Below are 16,568 nucleotides of genomic sequence, written 5' to 3' on the forward strand. Positions count from 1 at the left end.
TCCTTGGATGGCCCCTTGCCAGAAAAGGCAGGAGAGGCTGGAGAGAGGGGAAGGAGGGGGGTCAGGCCGCTGGGATGGTGCCGGCGGGCCGTGAGCCCAAAGCCAGCAAGGCCTTGGGCCCACACGGTGTCAGGGGAGGACTGAGAGCCCCCAGGGAGGAGGAAAGCTGGGCAGGCCCCAAGGCTGCTGGGCCTCTTCCTTGCCAGCCCTTTGGCCAAGGCCCCGAGGCAGAGGTGGGGCTCAGCCCCTGCACAGCAATGGGGCACAGGCTGAGCCCCAGGGACACCAGAGCCAGGCGGCCTGAGCTCTTCTTCCTGCAGCGTCTGCCTGGGGCAGCCCAGCCAGGCCTGAGTCTCTGCAGGAGAGGCCAAGCCCAGCCAGAGAGGGCTCAGCCCTCTGAGGCTGCACTCACTGCAAAGGGAACAAAACCTTGGCCCAGAGGACATCCTGCCCCCAAATGGAGAACTGGAAAGGTCAAGAATAAAAAAGTTACCCCCCTCCACTAGCCAAGAAATGTTTAGACCTCTTTCCTAAAAGCATCCAGGACTCGCGTCACCCAATTTTCTCTCTGAGAAGGGTTTTTCCATGGTTCCCCTGAATTCCCAGGTTCAAAGGGGTCCCAGCACACTTTGGGATGTGTTGGATGCTGTGTTGGGGTGCAGATGTCCCCCCAAAGCTCCCTCAGAACAGGGTGACACAAAAGGGGGGGGCACAAAGGGGTCCCCATTCCTGATCCATCCTGGAGCAACCACACTGGGGGCAACTGGGATCAGAGTGGGAGCAGCTGGGCCCCTGCTGGGCTCATACTGGGACCATACTGGGAGTGACTGCAATACTACTGGGAGTATGTGAGAGGCACTGCAACCATACTGGGATGACTGGGATCAAACTGGATTTGTACTGCAAGTGTCTGCAAGTTCCTGGGACCATACTGGGACACATACTGGACACATACTGAGATCATCCTGGGAGCAACTGGGACCATGCAGGGGCAAAAGGCCTCCTCCAGGCAGTGACTGAAAGTGCCTGGGGCCAGACTGGACTCAGACTGGGAGTCCCTGAGAGGGAAAGGAACCATCGTGGGCGGGACTGGGAGCAACTGGGACCACCTTGAGGGCAACTGGGATCCTATTGGGAGTGACTGGGAGTGACTGGGCCAGCAGCCGCTGCTGGCGGGGCCCGTCAGGCCTTGGCTGGGGGGAGCCGGGCGGCCTCTGAGCGTCCCGCGCTGGGGAGGGGACAGGAGAGGCAGCACAGTCAGGGCAGGGCTGCCTTGAGTCAATCCTCTGCTGCTTTATAATCTCCTCTAAATTCTTTGGATTTCTTTGGGGGAACTTTGTTCAACTCAGCTCTGTGCTGCTCAGCGAGAGCACTTTCCATGACTGGGCAGGAATTCTCACCCTCCCCATTGCTCTCAGCCTGAACCCTGGACAGCTCTGAGGTCCCAAAGGGCTCCCTGTGCCCCAGGGCAGACTCAGGAGAGCTGCTCTGCCCACAAGTGACCTGCTGCTCAGCACACAGGTTCCCTGTGCTATTTGCACCTCTCTGTTGGTGGATGATCCCCTTCAAAGATGCCTGGAAAAAAAGTGGGTTTTTGTGAAGACTCCACTTGCCAAATCAATTCCTCCCAACTCTTCCCTCTTGCCCTGTGCAGCTGAGCAGAGGGCGATGCAGAGGAGTGCTCAGGTTCTGCTGCCTGGAGCTGTCCCTGCCAGCAGCTGCTTCCCTGTGCCCAGGGCTGGGCCCTGGCAGTGCATCCAGAGCCCATCCCAGCCCTGGGTGCTCAGCTCTGCCCTGCAGAGCCCTCCCAGCACAGGGCACTCTGGTGCCAGGGGCAGCTCTGGCTGGGCAGGCTCTGATGGAAACAGCAGAGCAACCCTGAGGAGGCTGGAAAAGCACCACTGCTGCTGCCTGTGAGGCCCAGGGGGCTGATTTCTGAAACTCCCTGTGCCACTGCCCTCGAAGAAGAACAGCTTTGGATTTTCCATGCTTCCTCCTGAATGGAGACATGAATTGATCTTTCCCATTGCCCATCCCTGGGAACCTGAAGCAGAACACTGGAAGTACAGGATCCTTCCCTTTCAGGATGCCCCTGCCTTGCTGCATTTCCTGAAAATTCCTCTTAGAAACCCCCAGCAGTTATTTGGAGCTGTGATCATTCCTGACATGTGCTGCACCATCTCGACAGCAGAAGGGCCCTGCCCTGCCTTCCCCTGTCAATTGGGGTTTGCTCCTTGCCCACAGCCCTTCCCCCCAGCCCTGGAGCAGCTCCCCGGGCTGGCTGAGAGCTGCCCCTGGCAGGCAGCAGTGTCCCTGCCCAGCAGTGCCCTGGGCTGCAGGACCCTACTCTGCCCCACAGCCCTGGGTACCCCTGGTTGCACCCCTGGCTTCACAGCTGCCAAAGTGCCCCCCAACAGACCCCTCCTCACCCATCCCATCGGCTGGGGCTGGGCCAGCTTTAGGAGATGCCTCCAGGAGCTGCCCCTGCACTGCCCTGCAGCCACAGACTGCCCATGTGCAGCCCTGCCAAGATTCCTCCTGCAGGGAGCTCTCAGTCACCCTCCCAACCCTGAGCCCCTTGAAGCTCTGTGTGTGCCCTGCTGGTGTCCCTGAGCTGCCCTGGCAGTGCCCTCAGCCCTGCTGGGCTGTGCAGAGGAGCTGCTCCTGGGCAGAGCTGTCTCTCTGCAGCGCTGCCCGCTTGCCAGGAGCTCCCTGTGTGCCAGGAGCCCGGCCCAGCTCAGCAGCACAGACACAGCCCCAGGCACTGAATGACCCTCGGGGGTTGGGGATGAGTCCCTGAACATCAGACAAAGAGCAAGTTAAAGAAACCTCCAAAGAATTCCAAGTCCACAGTTTCTCCTGGCGTTAATGGGTCCCACTGAGGGCCAGCACTCAGAAATTGTCCCCTGCTTCCAGTTAGAGCCGAAAACTGGAGGCAGTGATGACAGGTGGGGACAAGCAAAGTCCCGGGGTCTGTGATGCTGAATAAATCTGGCTTTGTTTTGTTCTTGCAAAGGGCCAAGGCCTGACCCCCAGCCCTGGGAAGGGAGATCCTGTGCCTGCCTCATTCCTCAGGGCTCTTGCTGGGGCTCTGGGATGTGGGGATGTGCAATGGCAAGGGCAGGAGCATGGGGCAGCACCTCTGTCTCAGTTGAGTGAGACTGAAATGTTTTGCTAAGGAGGATGAGTTATGAGGAAAACCAAACTCCTCCCTCTAAGCAACTGTAAATCGGAAATTAAGAGATTCCAGTTGAGGCAGTATGGAAAAAGGAAAAATAACAGCTCTTTCTTAAAGGATATCTGTGTATTGGCAGAACAACAAAAAGGGGAAAAAGTGGAAAAGGGGAAAAAGGGCTCTTCCCACGAAACTCCCGCTGTCTGTGGCTGGCTGTGGCCGGGAATTCCCCCTTTTGGCCGATGAACACACGCCACTGCCAACACGGGAGCGGAGGAGGGAAAGGGCGACCTCCTCCCCAAAAGGTTCCTCTCTAGGGGGGTCAAACCTCTCCCGTGAAGTCCGAGCAGGTCCGGGCTGGGGGCAGAACAGGGCGCAGGAAACGAAGGCAAACGGGAACCAGCAAACAGCCAGATGAGCAGGCCGAGAACAAAAGGACCTTGGAGCCTCTCCAACACACCCCTTGCCTGAGTTAAGGCCAAAATGAAGGGCCTTGCCCTTAGCCCAGGGGAAAGCAAAAAACTCCCCCCCCCCCAGAGCCTTCTGAGGGCTCCCAACCTGCAATGTGGGCTGGGCCAGTTCTTTTGTGGGTGTGAGTCACCCAAGGCAAAGCCCCCTCCCCCATTCAACATCTTTCTTTACCAGTGGGGCAGGGGAAAGAAAAATTCCTGCTTGGTTTTTCAGAACAAGTAAAGCTATGACATGGATCTCCTCCCCCCTGCCCTCACTGCCCCCCAGTAACAGGGACTGCGGAGAACTGGGAGGCTTTACTGGGAACACTGGGAGCAGCCGGCAGGAGTCAGAATAAAAGCAGGGACAGAGGGGACACACGACCCCCCAAACTCAGCGTGGGGATGGACTGGGGGGTCCCGGCTGGGCCCGAGGCCACAGGGAGGGGCTGCAGCCGCCGTCGGCTCAGGAGCTCTGTGGGGAGAGAAAAGGGGGTGACACCGGGGAGGTGGGGCAGGGCAAGCACACGCACTTCGGGGGGGGGAGATGACCCCCGGTGACACCCCTTTACCTTCTCCCGCAGGTAGAAGCCGAGCCCCAGCGCCAGGAAGACCAAGCCCAAGACGAAGCCCCCGACCCCCACCAGGATCTTGCTGCGGACGGTGTCCGGTGGCATCTCTGGGGGGAGCCGGGGGGGTCAGCACCCCCAAAACCTCCTCCCACCCACCCCCCGGCACCCCACAGAGCCCGGCCCGCTCTCCCCCAGCCCACCCGGGGGTCCCTCAAACCTCCTGCCAGTCCCTTCCCAGCCTCTTTAGGGATTCTATCCAGCCCCTCCCAGACCCTTTAGGACCCTCCCACCCCCTCCCATCACCACCAGAAACCCCCAAACTCCATCCCAGTCGCCCCCAGTTGCCCCCCGGGGCTGGGGGGGCCGGGCCGTACCCCAGTGCCGGCTGAGGGGGTGCTCCAGGCTGACGTGCTCCACCTGGCAGCTGTAGGTGACCCCGCGCCGGGGGGGGATTTCCAGCAGCACCAGCACCTGGTAGGTCCAGTCCCCATTGGGGACCACATCGGTGGCCACCACGTGCTCTGGCAGCTCCTGCCCATCCTGGAACCACCTCACCTGCACTGGTGCAGGGTAGAAATCCATCACGGAGCAGAGCAGGCGGCCGGGGCCGGGCTGGGAGCTCGACGGCACCAGCGAGATGGACACACTGGGGGGCACTGGCAGGGACGGGGGAGACACTGGGCTCAGCTGGGGGGCACTGGGAGGGAGGGCAGAGGGCTTGGAGGGCGTTGGGAGGGACTGGGATGGCAGTGGGAGGGACTGGGAATAGAGTGGGGGAGAAGGGGCTGGGCTGGGGGGGCACTGGGGAGAGAGTTGGGAGATGTGGGAGTGCAGTGAGAACGACTGGGAATGGACTGTGAGGGTCTGGGAGTGAAGTGAGAGGGACTGGAAGTGAGTGGGAAGGACTGGGAGTGACTGGTGTGGACTGGGAAGGAAGCGATCGGGACTGGGAGGCTGAGTCCTGGGGAAGGAACTCTTTGTTTTGGGTCTGCCTGGCAACTGGAGCGTCATCAGAGAGACGCGCTGGGATTGGCTGAGGGGCGGGAGCTCGGTGGGCCCAGCGGGGTGGAGACGCGAGGGGGCACTGGGAGAGACTGGGATGGACTGGGATGGACTCTGAAAAACTGGAATGGACTAGGAGAGGCTAGGGGGCACTGGAAGACTGGGAGAGACTGGAAAGAACTGGGAAGAACTGGGAGGGGCCAAAGGCCACGGGATGGAAATAGGGAGGACTGAGGGGTCTGGGGTGATTCGCAGGGAGGGTTTGAGGGGCTCCAGGGTCATTCACCGGGGCAGGGCCCGAGGGGACCCGCTCTGTCCCACGCTCACCTCTCCTCTCCACGCTGAACGGGCCGTAACACTTGTAGTTGTGCCGGCAGCACCCATCTGCCAGAGACCGGACGTACTCCAGAATGTCCTGGTCGCTGTTCCATTCCCTGGCAACCTTCTCCCCATGTGGGGTGTCCCCCACAAACACCCCCACATCGCTGTCGAAGTGCACGTACTGCTCCCGGTTGTAGATGCGCCTCAGTATGGTCCTCACGCGCTCGGTGCCGTTGATGAAGTGACACTCGTATTTAAACATGTCGTGGAACACCCCTGTGTGTGCAGGACACGGGTCAGGGGGTGCCCCGTCCCCACCCATCATCCCCCAGCCCCCCACAGCAGGTTGGGAGCTCAGGGGGCCACCCCGGACCCCCCTTTCACACCCCCTCTGCCCCACGGACACCCCAGCACCGGCTCTTGGCTGGGGGGGAACCCCCCCATCAGCCCCCGGGGATGGACAGGGGGGTTGGGGAGCCCCCAATGCGGATCTGACCCCCCCAGAGCCCCAGGGAACCGCTCCAGGGCTCAAGAGACACTCAGGGACCCCCAGGGCACCCCTCTGCCTGCTCTCCCACACCTTGCCCCCCTCTTCCACCACTTTCCCACCGTCCCCCCAATCCCCAGATCCCCCTCCCTCACTTTGGGGCTCCCACCACCCTCCCACTCACTCCGAGCCTTCCAACCCCTCTCCCACTCACTTTTGGGGCTCCCACCCCCTCTTTTCTCCCCTCTTTCCCCCCCTTTCCCACCCCCCGCTCACCCGACAGCTCCTCGCCCGCAGCCGGGGGGGCTCCCAGCACCACCAGCACCGCCAGCACGGCCCCAGCTCCCCGCACACGCTCCATGCCCAGCGCCGGACAGCTGCTGACAGCCCAAAACCAGCCGGGCGGCGCCGTTTTGGGGCTTTTTGGGCGCGCTCGGATTGGCTGAGGGCAAAGGCCGGCGGCGGTTTGGGGCCGTGTTGGAGCCTGGTCTTCCCGGCGACTGATGAGTCATCAGCGCGGTGCGCTGGGATTGGGCGCGGGCGGCGTGGGCGCTTTGGGATTGGCTGAGGGCCGTTGGGGGCCCCCGCGGCAGCCCCAGGGCTGGGGGGGGTCCAAGGTGGGTTTTGAGGGGGTCCCGAATTCCTGGAGCTGGCATTTAAGGTGATCTGGATGCGTTGGAATGATGTTCTGGGTGGCCGCGGGTGCCCAATAACCCCCTTTTCCCCGGGATTTTGGGAGTCTGGGAGTGCCCAAACCTCCCCTGTTCCCAGGAGTTTTAGGGTCTGGGAGTGTCCTAACCCCTCTTTTCCAATGTTTTGGGGTCTGGGAGTACCAAACCCATTTTTTCCATGATTTTGGGGGTCTGGGAGTGCCCCAAACCCCCTTGTTCCCAGGATTTTTGGGCTCAGGATGTACCCAAACCCCCCCCCCCCCCCCCCCCCGTTCCATGATTTTTGGGGGGCTTGGAGTACTCAAACCCCCTTTTCCCACAATATTTTGGGCTCTGGGAGTGCCCAAACCCCCCTGTTCCCGGGATTTTAAGCATCTAGCAGAGCCCATACCCCCATGTTCCCAAATTTTTTAGGGCCTGAATGTTCCCAAACCCCCTGTTCCTTGGTTTTTGGGGGGGCTGGGAATGTCAAAACCCCCGATCCCAAGATTTTTAAGGGTATGGATGTGTCCAAACCCACCTTTCTCCAGGATTTTGGGGTCTGGGAGTGCCCCTGTTGACCAAAAAAACGAGCTCAGGGCGGTCTCTGATTGGCTGAGCCCGATCGGGGCTCAGTTTGGGACTCGTCTGCCCGGCAACTGATGACGCAAAAACTGCGCTCGCTCCCATTAGCTGCTCTTGCTGCTGACCCCGCCCGGGCCTCGGGGGTCCAAGGTGGGTTTTGGGGGTTCCCGGATTGCTGGGGATGGGGTTTGGGTGTCCTGGATACGTTAGAATGAGGTTTTGGGTGGTCACGGGTGCCAAATAACCCCCAGTTCCCGGGATTTTGATGGAGTCTGGGAGTGCCCCAACACCCACTGTTCCCAGGAATTTTAGCATCTGGGAGTGCCCAAACCCCTCTTTTGCAATATTTTGGCCTCTGGATGTGCCAAATCACCTTTCTCAGGATTTTTAATGTCTGGCAGTGCCGAAACCCCCCTGTTCCAGGATTCTTTGAGCCCCCCCACTTCTCCCCAAAACAGGACTGCAGAGCACTGAGAAGCTTTACTGGGAACACTGGGAACAGCTGGTTAGTGCAGGAAGAAATGCAGGGAAGGGGGGGACAGGCGACCCCCCAAATGAGCGCAGGGTTTGGGGGGTCCCTGCTGGGCCCGTGGCCACGGGGAGGGGCTGCGGCTGCCAGCGGCTCAGGAGCTCTGTGGGGAGAGAAAAGGGGGTGAGAGCAGGGTGGGGGGGATGGGGGGGTACAGAGGCTGTGGGAGAGCAAGGGGGGGGACAGGACCCCCATTTGGGACCCCCCTTTTACCTTCTCCCGCAGGTAGAAGCCGAGCCCCAGCGCCAGGAAGACCAAGCCCAAGACGAAGCCCCCGACCCCCACCAGGATCTTGCTGCGGACGGTGTCCGGTGGCATCTCTGGGGGGAGCCGGGGGGGTCAGTACCCCCAAAACCTCCTCCCACGCACCCTCCGGCACCCCACAGAGCCCGGCCCGCTCTCCCCCAGCCACCCGGGGGTCCCTCAAACCTCCTGCCAGTCCCTTCCCAGCCCCTGCAGGGATCCCACCCCGGCCCCTCCCGGCCCCTTTAGGACCCTTCAACCCCCTCCCATCACCCCAGAAACCCCCAAACTCCCTCCCAGTCGCCCCCAGTTGCCCCCCGGTTCTGGGGGGGCCGGGTCATACCCCAGTGCCGGCTGAGGGGTGCTCCAGGCTGACGTGCTCCACCTGGCAGCTGTAGGTGACCCCGCGCCGGGGGGGGATTTCCAGCAGCACCAGCCACCTGGTAGGTCCAGTCCCCATTGGGGACCACATCGGTGGGCCACCACGTGCTCCGGCAGCTCCTGCCCATCCTGGAACCACCTCACCTGCACCGGCGCAGGGTAGAAATCCATCACGGAGCAGAGCAGGCGGCCGGGGCCGGGCTGGGAGCTCGACGGCACCAGCGAGATGGACACGCTGGGGGTGCACTGGCAGGGACGGGGGAGACACTGGGCTCAGCTGGGGGGCACTGGGAGGGAGACAGAGGGCTTGGAGGACATTGGGAGGGAGTGGGATGGCAGTGGGAGGGAGTGGGAATAGAGTGGGGGAGAAGGGGCTGGGCTGGGGGGGCACTGGGGAGAGAGTTGGGAGATGTGGGAGTGAAGTGAGAACGACTTGGAATGGAGTGAGAGGATCTGGGAGTGGATTGAGAGGGACTGGGAATGTCTCGTCTGGACCGGGAAGGAAGCGCTCGGGACTGGGAGGCTGAGTCGTGGTGAGGGAAATCTGCTTTGGGTCTGCCTGGCAACTGGAGCGTCATCAGAGAGACGCGCTGGGATTGGCTGAGGGGCGTGAGCTCGGTGGCCCCAGCGGGGTGGAGACGGGGGAGGGGGGCACGGGGAGAGACTGGGATGGACTGGGATGGACTGGGATGGACTGGGAGGGGGCAAAATGCCACAGGACGGGCACAGGGAGTGCTGAGGGATCTGGGTGATTCTCAGGGAGAGTTTGAAGGGCTCTAGGCAGGGGCCGAGGGGACCCGCTCTGTCCAACGCTCACCTCTCCTCTCCACGCTGAACGAGCTGAACAGCTTGTAGTTGTGCCGGCAGTGCCTGTCCACCCTACCCCCTATGTACTCCATCCATCCTTGGTTCCGGTTCCCGCACCTGGCCAGGATCTCCCCATACGGGGTGTCCCCCACAAACACCCCCACATCGCTGTCGAAGTGCATGAACTGCTCCCGGTTGTAGACGAACCTCTGCACAAACCTCACCTGCTCGGTGCCGTTGATGAAGTAACACTCGCACTTTGCCATGTGCTGGAACACCCCTGGGTGTGCAGGACACAGGACAGGGGGTGCCCCGTCCGCACCCGTCATCCCTCAGCCCCCCACAGCAGGTTGGGAGCTCAGGGGGCCACCCCGAACCCTCCTTTCCCACCCCCCTCTGCCCCACGGACGCCCCAGCACCGGCTCTTGGCTGGGGGGAACTCCCCCATCAGCCCCCCGGGGATGGACAGCGGGGTTGAGGGACCCACCTCCAGTGCGGATCCGACCCCCCCAGAGCCCCAGGGAACCGATTCAGGGCTCAAGGGACACCCAGGGACCCCCATGGCATCCCTCTGTCTGCTCTCCCACACCCCCTTTCCCCCCTCTCCCACCCTTTCCCACCGTCCCCCCAATCCCCAGACCCCACCCCCTCCCTCACTTTCGGGTTCCCATCCCTCTCCCACTCAGTCCGGGCCTTCCAACCTCCCTCGCACTCACTTTTTGGGCTCCCACCCCCTCTTTTCTCCCCTCTTGCCCCCCCTTTCACACCCTGCCCGCCCCCCCCGCTCACCCGACAGCTCCTCGCCCGCAGCCGGGGGGGCTCCCAGCACCACCAGCACCGCCAGCACGGCCCCAGCTCCCCGCACACGCTCCATGCCCAGCGCCGGACAGCTGCTGACAGCCCAAAACCAGCCGGGCGGCGCCGTTTTGGGGGGTTTGGGGCGCGCTGGGCTTGGCTGAGGGCGCAGTTGGGGCCCTTTTTTCGAGGCGTCTTCCCGGCGACTGATGAGTCATCAGCGCGGCGCGCTGGGATTGGGCGCGGGCGGCGTGGGCGCTTTGGGATTGGCTGAGGGCCGTTGGGGGCCCCCGCGGCAGCCCCGGGGCTGGGGGGTTCGGGGGGGTCCGTGGGCTGCGGGGGAGGGGGGAGCTCAGGGCCCACCAAAAATGGGCATCCAGGGCTCCCAAATCTCAGGGCAACCCAAAAACACCCATCCGGGGCTTCCGCAGCTCAGGGGAACCTCAAACAGAGGATAAAGTTGTCCCGATGCTCAGAGTTGCCCCAAACAAGAGGGAGATGGGGGGCTGAGGGTGCCCAATCCCCCTTTTTCTGGCATTTTTGGTAGTACCCCAAACCCCTGTTTTCCACGACTTTTGGGGACCTGGGGGTTCTCTGCATTTTGGGGGGGAGGGGGGTCTGGTTGTGCCCAAATAGCCCTTTGAGTAAGATGTGGGGGCTCTGGGGGTGCTCAACACCTGCTGTTACCAGGTTCTTGTGGTATGGGGGTGCCCAAACCCACCTATTCGTCGGGTTTTGGGAAGCTGTCACTGCCCAACGCCCCCCTCCCCCTCCCCCCCATGTTCCCAGAAATTTTGGATCTTGGTGTGCCCAACCTCTGTTTTCCCACAATATTTGGGGTCTGTGTGTGCCAAATTCCCCCTGTTCCCTCAGGGGCTGGCAGTGCCCAAAGCCACTTTTTCCAGAATTTTCCAAAGTCTGGGAGTGCCAAAAGCCCGGTTTTCCCTGATTTTGTGGGCCTGGACCTGCACAATGTGAGGATTTTGAGGGGTTGGGTGTGACTAAACATCCTTGTCCCAAAGATTTTGTGTCTCTGGACGTGCTCAAACCCCCCTGTTCCTGAGATTTTGGGTGTGTTGGGAGTGCACAAACCCCCCTGTTTCCAAGAGTTTGAAGAGGCTGGGAGCCTTTAAGTCCCTCTTTTCCAATATTTGGTGGTCTGGGAGTGCTCCAACTCCCCTGTTCCTGGAAATTTAAGGGTCTAGGAGAGCCCATACAACGCATTCCCAAGATTTTTGGGGTCTGAATATTCTCAAACACCCTTTTCCTGGGTTTTTGGGAGGCTGACATTGCCCAAACCCCCTGTTATCAGGATTTTAGAGCTCCCCACATCCCCAAACCACCTTTCTCCAGGATTTTGTAGATCTGGGAGTGCCCAAACCCCCTAGTTCCCAGGATTTTCAGAGTCCCCCCACTTCTCCCCAACAACCAGGAGTGCAGAGCACTAAGAAGCTTTACTGGGAACACTGGGAACAGCTGGGTGGGGTGAGAACAAAAGCAGGGAAGGGGGGGACAGGCGACCCCCCCAAATCAGCGCAGGGTTTGGGGGGTCCCGGCTGGGCCCGAGGCCACGGGGAGGGGCTGCGGCCGCCGGCGGCTCAGGAGCCCTGTGGGGAGAGAAAAGGGGGTGAGAGCAAAGGGGCTGGGGGGGGCAGGGGGGGCACAGAGGCTGTGGGAGAGCAAGGGGGGGTCCACGACCCCCATTTGGGGACCCCGCTATACCTTCTCCTGCAGGTAGAAGCCGAGCCCCAGTCCCTTCCTAGCCCCCTTAAGGATCCCACCCAGACCCTCCCGGCCCCTTTAGGACCCTCCAACCCCTCTCCCAGCACCCCCAGCACCCCAGCACCCCCCAGTCTCCCTCCCAGTTGCCCCCAGTTTCCCCCTTTCCCCCCTGGCCCCCTGCCAGTGTGCCCCCGGAGCCGTGGCTGGACATTTTTGGTGGGCCCTGAGCTCCCCCCTCCCCCGCAGCCCACGGACCCCCCCGAACCCCCCAGCCCCGGGGCTGTCGCGGGGGCCCCAACGGCCCTCAGCCAATCCCAAAGCGCCCACGCCGCCCGCGCCCAATCCCAGCGCACCGCGCTGATGACTCATCAGTCGCCGGGAAGACGCCTCGAAAAAAGGGCCCCAACTGCGCCCTCAGCCAAGCCCAGCCCGCCCCAAACCCCCCAAAACGGCGCCGCCCGGCTGGTTTTGGGCTGTCAGCAGCTGTCCGGCGCTGGGCATGGAGCGTGTGCGGGGAGCTGGGGCCGTGCTGGCGGTGCTGGTGGTGCTGGGAGCCCCCCCGGCTGCGGGCGAGGAGCTGTCGGGTGAGCGGGGGGGGGAGGCGGGAAGGGGTGTGGGGTGGGAAAGGGGGGGGAAGAGGGGGTGGGAGCCCCAAAAGTGATTAGGAGGGGGTTTGTAGGGAAGTTTGGAGTTAGTGGGAGGGTGGTGGGAGCCCGAAAGTGAGGGCGGGGGGTTCTGGGGATTGGGGGGACGGTGGGAAAGGGAGGGGGGGAGAGGGTGGTGGGAGAGCAGGCAGAGAGGTGCCATGGGGATCCCTCGGTGTTCCTTGAGCCCTGGTGGGGGGTTCAGTTCCTGGGGCTCTGGAGGGGGTTGTATCCGCATTGTGGGGGTCCCCAACCCCGCTGTCCATCCCCGGGGGGCTGATGAGGGGGTTCCCCTCACTCAAGAGCCGGTGCTGGGGCGTCCGTGGGGCGGAGTGGGTTGGGAAAGGGGGGTCCGGGGTGGTCCCTTGAGCTCCCACCCTGCTGTGGGGGGCTGAGGGATGATGGGTGGGGACGGGGCACCCCCTGACCCGTGTCCTGCACACACAGGGGTGTTCCAGTGGATGGGAAAACAGGAGTGTCATTTCATCAATGGCACCGAACAGGTGAGGTTCCTGGAGAGGCACTTCTACAACCGGGAGCAGTTTGTGCATTTTGACAGCGATGTGGGGGTCTATGTGGGGGACACCCCATTTGGGGAGATCCAGGCCAGAGACTACAACAGCCACCGTGAATATCTGAAGTACAAATGGGGTCAGGTGGACACGTGCTGCCGGTACAACTACAAACTTGGTACCCCGTTCAGCGTGGAGAGGAGAGGTGAGCGTGGGGCAGAGCGGGTCCCCTCGGGCCCTGCCCCGGGAATGACCCTGGAGCCCCTCAAACCCTCCCTGGGAATCACCCCAGACCTCTCAGGCCTCCCTGTGCCTGTTCCCGTGGCCTTATGCCCACTCCGAGTTCCTCTCAGTCCATCCCAGTCCATCCTAGTCTCTCCCAGTGCCCCTCCCGTCTCCACCCCACTGGGGCCACCGAGCTCACGCCCTTCAGCCAATCCCAGCGCGTCTCTCTGATGACGCTCCAGTTGCCAGGCAAACTCAAAGCAAAGAGTTCCCTCATCAGGACTCAGCCTCCCAGTCCCGATCGCTTCCTTCCCAGTCCAGACTAGTCATTCCCAGTCCCTCTCACTTAACTCTTAGTCCCTCTCATTCCACTCTCAGACCCTCTCGATCCATTCCCAGTCGTTCTCACTGCACTCCCACATCTCTCAAATCTCTCCCCAGTGCCCCCCCAGCCCATCCCCTTCTACACAAGTCTATTCCCAGTCCCTCCCACTGTCATCCCAGTCCCTCCCAGTGCCATCCCAATCCCTACCAATGTCTTCTAAGCTCTCTCCCCTCCCTCCCAGTGCCCCCCAGCTCAGCCCAGTGTCTCCCCCGTCCCTCCCAGTGCCCCCCAGCGTGTCCATCTCGCTGGTGCCGTCGAGCTCCCAGCCCGGCCCCGGCCGCCTGCTCTGCTCCGTGATGGATTTCTACCCTGCGCCGGTGCAGGTGAGGTGGTTCCAGGATGGGCAGGAGCTGCCGGAGCACGTGGTGGCCACCGACGTGGTCCCCAACGGGGACTGGAGCTGCCAGGTGCTGGTGCTGCTGGAAATCCCCCCGCGGCGCGGGGTCACCTACAGCTGCCAGGTGGAGCACGTCAGCCTGGAGCACCCCCTCAGCCGGCACTGGGGTACGGCCCGGCCCCCCCAGCACCGGGGGCACACTGGCAGGGGGGCCGGGGGGGAAAGGGGGTAACTGGGGGCAACTGAGAGGGAGTCTGGTGGGTGCAGGGGGTGCTGGGAGGGGGTTGGAGGGTCCTAAAGGGTCTGGAATGGGCTGGATGGGATCCCTGCAGGGGCTGGGAAGGGCCTGGTAGGAGGTTTGAGGGACCCCCGGGTGGGCTGGGGGAGAGCGGGCCGGGCTCTGTGGGGTTCTGGGTGGTGCGTGGGAGGAGGTTTTGGGGGTGCTGACCCCCCCGGCTCCCCCCAGAGATGCCACCGGACACCGTCTGCAGCAAGATCCTGGTGGGGGTCGGGGGCTTCGTCTTGGGCTTGGTCTTCCTGGCGCTGGGGCTCGGCTTCTACCTGCGGGAGAAGGTAAAAGGGGGTCCCCAAATGGGAGTCGTGTCCCCCCCCTTGCTCTCCCACAGCCTCTCTGCCCCCCCAGTCCCCCCACCCTGCTCTCACCCCCTTTTCTCTCCCCACAGAGCTCCTGAGCCGCCGGCGGCCGCAGCCCCTCCCCGAGGCCTCGGGCCCAGCCGGGACCCCCCAGTCCATCCCCACGCTGAGTTTGGGGGGTTGTGTTTCCCCCCAAGACCTGCTTTTATTCTGACCCCAGCCGGCTGCTCCCAGTGTTCCCAGTAAAGCTTCCCAGTTCTCCCCAGTTCCTGTTATTGGGGGGCAGTGAGGGCAGGGGGGAGGGGATCCCTGTCATAGCTTTACTTCTTCTAAAAAACCAAGCAGGAATTTTTCTTTCCCCTGCCCCGCTGGAAAAGAAAGATGTTGAATGGGGGAGGGGGCTTTGCCTTGGGTGACTCACACCCACAAAAGAACTGGCCCAGCCCACATTGCAGGTTGGGAGCCCTCAGAAGGCTCTGGGGGGTGGAGTTTTTTGCTTTCTCCTGGGCAAAGGGCAAGGCCCTTCACTTTGGCCTTAACTCAGGCAAGGGGTGTGTTGGAGAGGCTCCGAGGTCATTTTGTTCTCGGCCTGCTCATCTGGCTGTTTACTGGTTCCCGTTTGCCTTCGTTGTTCTGCCCCCAGCCCGGACCTGCTCGGACTTCACGGGAGAGGTTTGACCCCCCTAGAGAGGAACCTTTTGGGGAGGAGGTCGCCCTTTCCCTCCTGCACTCCCGAGTTGGCAGTGGCGTGTGTTCATCGGCCAAAAGGGGGAATTCCCGGCCACAGCCAGCCACAGACAGCGGGAGTTTCGTGGGAAGAGCCCCTTTTTCTCCTTTTCCACTTTTTCCCCTTTTTGTTGTTCTGCCAATACACAGATATCCTTTAAGAAAGAGCTGTTATTTTTCCTTTCTCCATACTTCCTCAATTGGAGTCTCTTAATTTCCGATTTACAGTTGCTTAGAGGGAGGAGTTTGGTTTTCCTCATAACTCATCCCCCTTAGCAAAACACTTCAGTCTCATCCAACTGAGATAGGTGCTGCCCCATGCTCCTGGCCTTCCCATTGCACATCCCCACATCCCAGAGCCCCAGCAAGAGCCCTGAGGAATGAGGCAGGCACAGGATCTCCCTTCCCAAGGCTGGGGGTCAGGCCTTGGCCCTTTGCAAGAACAAAACAAAGCCAGATTTATTCAGCATCACAGACCCCGGGACTTTGCTTGTCCCCACCTGTCATCACTGCCTCCAGTTTTCGGCTCTAACTGGAAGCAGGGGACAATTTCTGAGTGCTGGCCCTCAGTGGGACCCATTAACGCCAGGAGAAACTGTGGACTTGGATCTGACTTGGAATTCTTCAGAGGTTTCTTTAACTTGCTCTCTGTCTGATGTTCAGGGACTCATCCCCAACCCCCGAGGGTCATTCAGTGCCTGGGGCTGTGTCTGTGCTGCTGAGCTGGGCCGGGCTCCTGGCACACAGGGAGCTCCTGGCAAGCGGGCAGCGCTGCAGAGAGACAGCTCTGCCCAGGAGCAGCTCCTCTGCACAGCCCAGCAGGGCTGAGGGCACTGCCAGGGCAGCTCAGGGACACCAGCAGGGCACAGACAGAGCTTCAAGGGGCTCAGGGTTGGGAGGGTGACTGAGAGCTCCCTGCAGGAGGAATCTTGGCAGGGCTGCACATGGGCAGTCTGTGGCTGCAGGGCAGTGCAGGGGCAGCTCTTGGAGGCATCTCCTAAATCTGGCCCAGCCCCACCTGATGGGGTGGGTGAGGAGGGGTCTGTTGTGGAGCACTTTGGCAGAGCTGTGAAGCCGGGGGTGCAACCAGGGGTGCCCAGAGCTGTGGGGCAGAGCAGGGTCCTGCAGCCCAGGGCACTGCTGGGCAGGGACTCTGCTGCCTGCCAGGGGCAGCTCTCAGCTGGCCCAGGGAGCTGCTCCAGGGCTGGGGGAGAATGGCTGTGGGCAAGGAGCAAACCCCAACTGACAGGGGAAGGCAGGGCAGGGCCCTTCTGCTGTCGAGACGGTGCAGCACATGTCAGGAATGATCACAGCTCCAAATGACTGCTGGGGGTTTCTAAGAGGAATTTTCAGGAAATGCAGCAAGGCAGGGGCATCCTGAAAGGGAAGGATCCTGTACTTCCAGTGTTCTGCTTTGGGTTCCCAGG

General features: G+C 62.1%; 4 protein-coding genes across 4 annotated transcripts; 1 reads left to right on the plus strand and 3 right to left on the minus strand.

The window, feature by feature from the left end:
* Positions 1 to 4,090: 4,090 nt before the first annotated feature.
* LOC135404805 (class II histocompatibility antigen, B-L beta chain-like) lies at positions 4,091 to 6,672 on the minus strand. The gene is made up of 5 exons (XM_064639534.1): positions 6,283 to 6,672; positions 5,526 to 5,795; positions 4,571 to 4,852; positions 4,197 to 4,303; positions 4,091 to 4,099 (listed from the first exon to the last, which is right to left on the minus strand). Exons 1-5 carry the CDS (start codon positions 6,365 to 6,367, stop codon positions 4,091 to 4,093), a joined length of 753 nt encoding a protein of 250 aa, XP_064495604.1. The 5' UTR covers positions 6,368 to 6,672.
* Positions 6,673 to 7,864: 1,192 nt separating this feature from the next.
* On the minus strand, positions 7,865 to 8,712 carry LOC135404806 (class II histocompatibility antigen, B-L beta chain-like). Its single transcript, XM_064639535.1, is given in 6 exon segments — positions 7,865 to 7,873; positions 7,984 to 8,090; positions 8,365 to 8,449; positions 8,451 to 8,489; positions 8,491 to 8,640; positions 8,695 to 8,712. Coding segments are annotated over 6 exon segments (408 nt in total).
* Positions 8,713 to 9,170: 458 nt separating this feature from the next.
* Positions 9,171 to 10,344, minus strand: LOC135404807 (DLA class II histocompatibility antigen, DR-1 beta chain-like). The gene is made up of 2 exons (XM_064639536.1): positions 9,991 to 10,344; positions 9,171 to 9,481 (listed from the first exon to the last, which is right to left on the minus strand). The coding sequence occupies exons 1-2, from the start codon at positions 10,073 to 10,075 to the stop codon at positions 9,171 to 9,173; spliced, it is 396 nt and encodes a 131-aa protein (XP_064495606.1). The 5' UTR covers positions 10,076 to 10,344.
* Positions 10,345 to 12,157: 1,813 nt separating this feature from the next.
* On the plus strand, positions 12,158 to 14,676 carry LOC135404482 (class II histocompatibility antigen, B-L beta chain-like). The gene is made up of 5 exons (XM_064639260.1): positions 12,158 to 12,302; positions 12,810 to 13,079; positions 13,707 to 13,988; positions 14,288 to 14,394; positions 14,505 to 14,676. Exons 1-5 carry the CDS (start codon positions 12,218 to 12,220, stop codon positions 14,511 to 14,513), a joined length of 753 nt encoding a protein of 250 aa, XP_064495330.1. The 5' UTR covers positions 12,158 to 12,217; the 3' UTR covers positions 14,514 to 14,676.
* The last annotated feature ends 1,892 nt before the right edge of the window (positions 14,677 to 16,568 follow it).

Source organism: Pseudopipra pipra, chromosome W (assembly GCF_036250125.1).
Source record: "Pseudopipra pipra isolate bDixPip1 chromosome W, bDixPip1.hap1, whole genome shotgun sequence".
Lineage (NCBI taxonomy): Eukaryota > Metazoa > Chordata > Aves > Passeriformes > Pipridae > Pseudopipra > Pseudopipra pipra.

Bases quoted from the DNA above. Each gene is read 5' to 3' on its own strand.
- LOC135404807 (XM_064639536.1), bottom strand. From the start codon at position 10,075: ATGGAGCGTGTGCGGGGAGCTGGGGCCGTGCTGGCGGTGCTGGTGGTG. The intron at 9,482-9,990 runs GTGAGCGGGGGG...CTGCACACCCAG, and splicing joins TGCGGGCGAGGAGCTGTCGG to GGGTGTTCCAGCACATGGCA.
- LOC135404805 (XM_064639534.1), bottom strand. From the start codon at position 6,367: ATGGAGCGTGTGCGGGGAGCTGGGGCCGTGCTGGCGGTGCTGGTGGTG. The intron at 5,796-6,282 runs GTGAGCGGGGGG...CTGCACACACAG, and splicing joins TGCGGGCGAGGAGCTGTCGG to GGGTGTTCCACGACATGTTT. The intron at 4,853-5,525 runs GTGAGCGTGGGA...CGTCCCTGCCAG, and splicing joins GTTCAGCGTGGAGAGGAGAG to TGCCCCCCAGTGTGTCCATC.
- LOC135404482 (XM_064639260.1), top strand. From the start codon at position 12,218: ATGGAGCGTGTGCGGGGAGCTGGGGCCGTGCTGGCGGTGCTGGTGGTG. The intron at 12,303-12,809 runs GTGAGCGGGGGG...CTGCACACACAG, and splicing joins TGCGGGCGAGGAGCTGTCGG to GGGTGTTCCAGTGGATGGGA. The intron at 13,080-13,706 runs GTGAGCGTGGGG...CGTCCCTCCCAG, and splicing joins GTTCAGCGTGGAGAGGAGAG to TGCCCCCCAGCGTGTCCATC.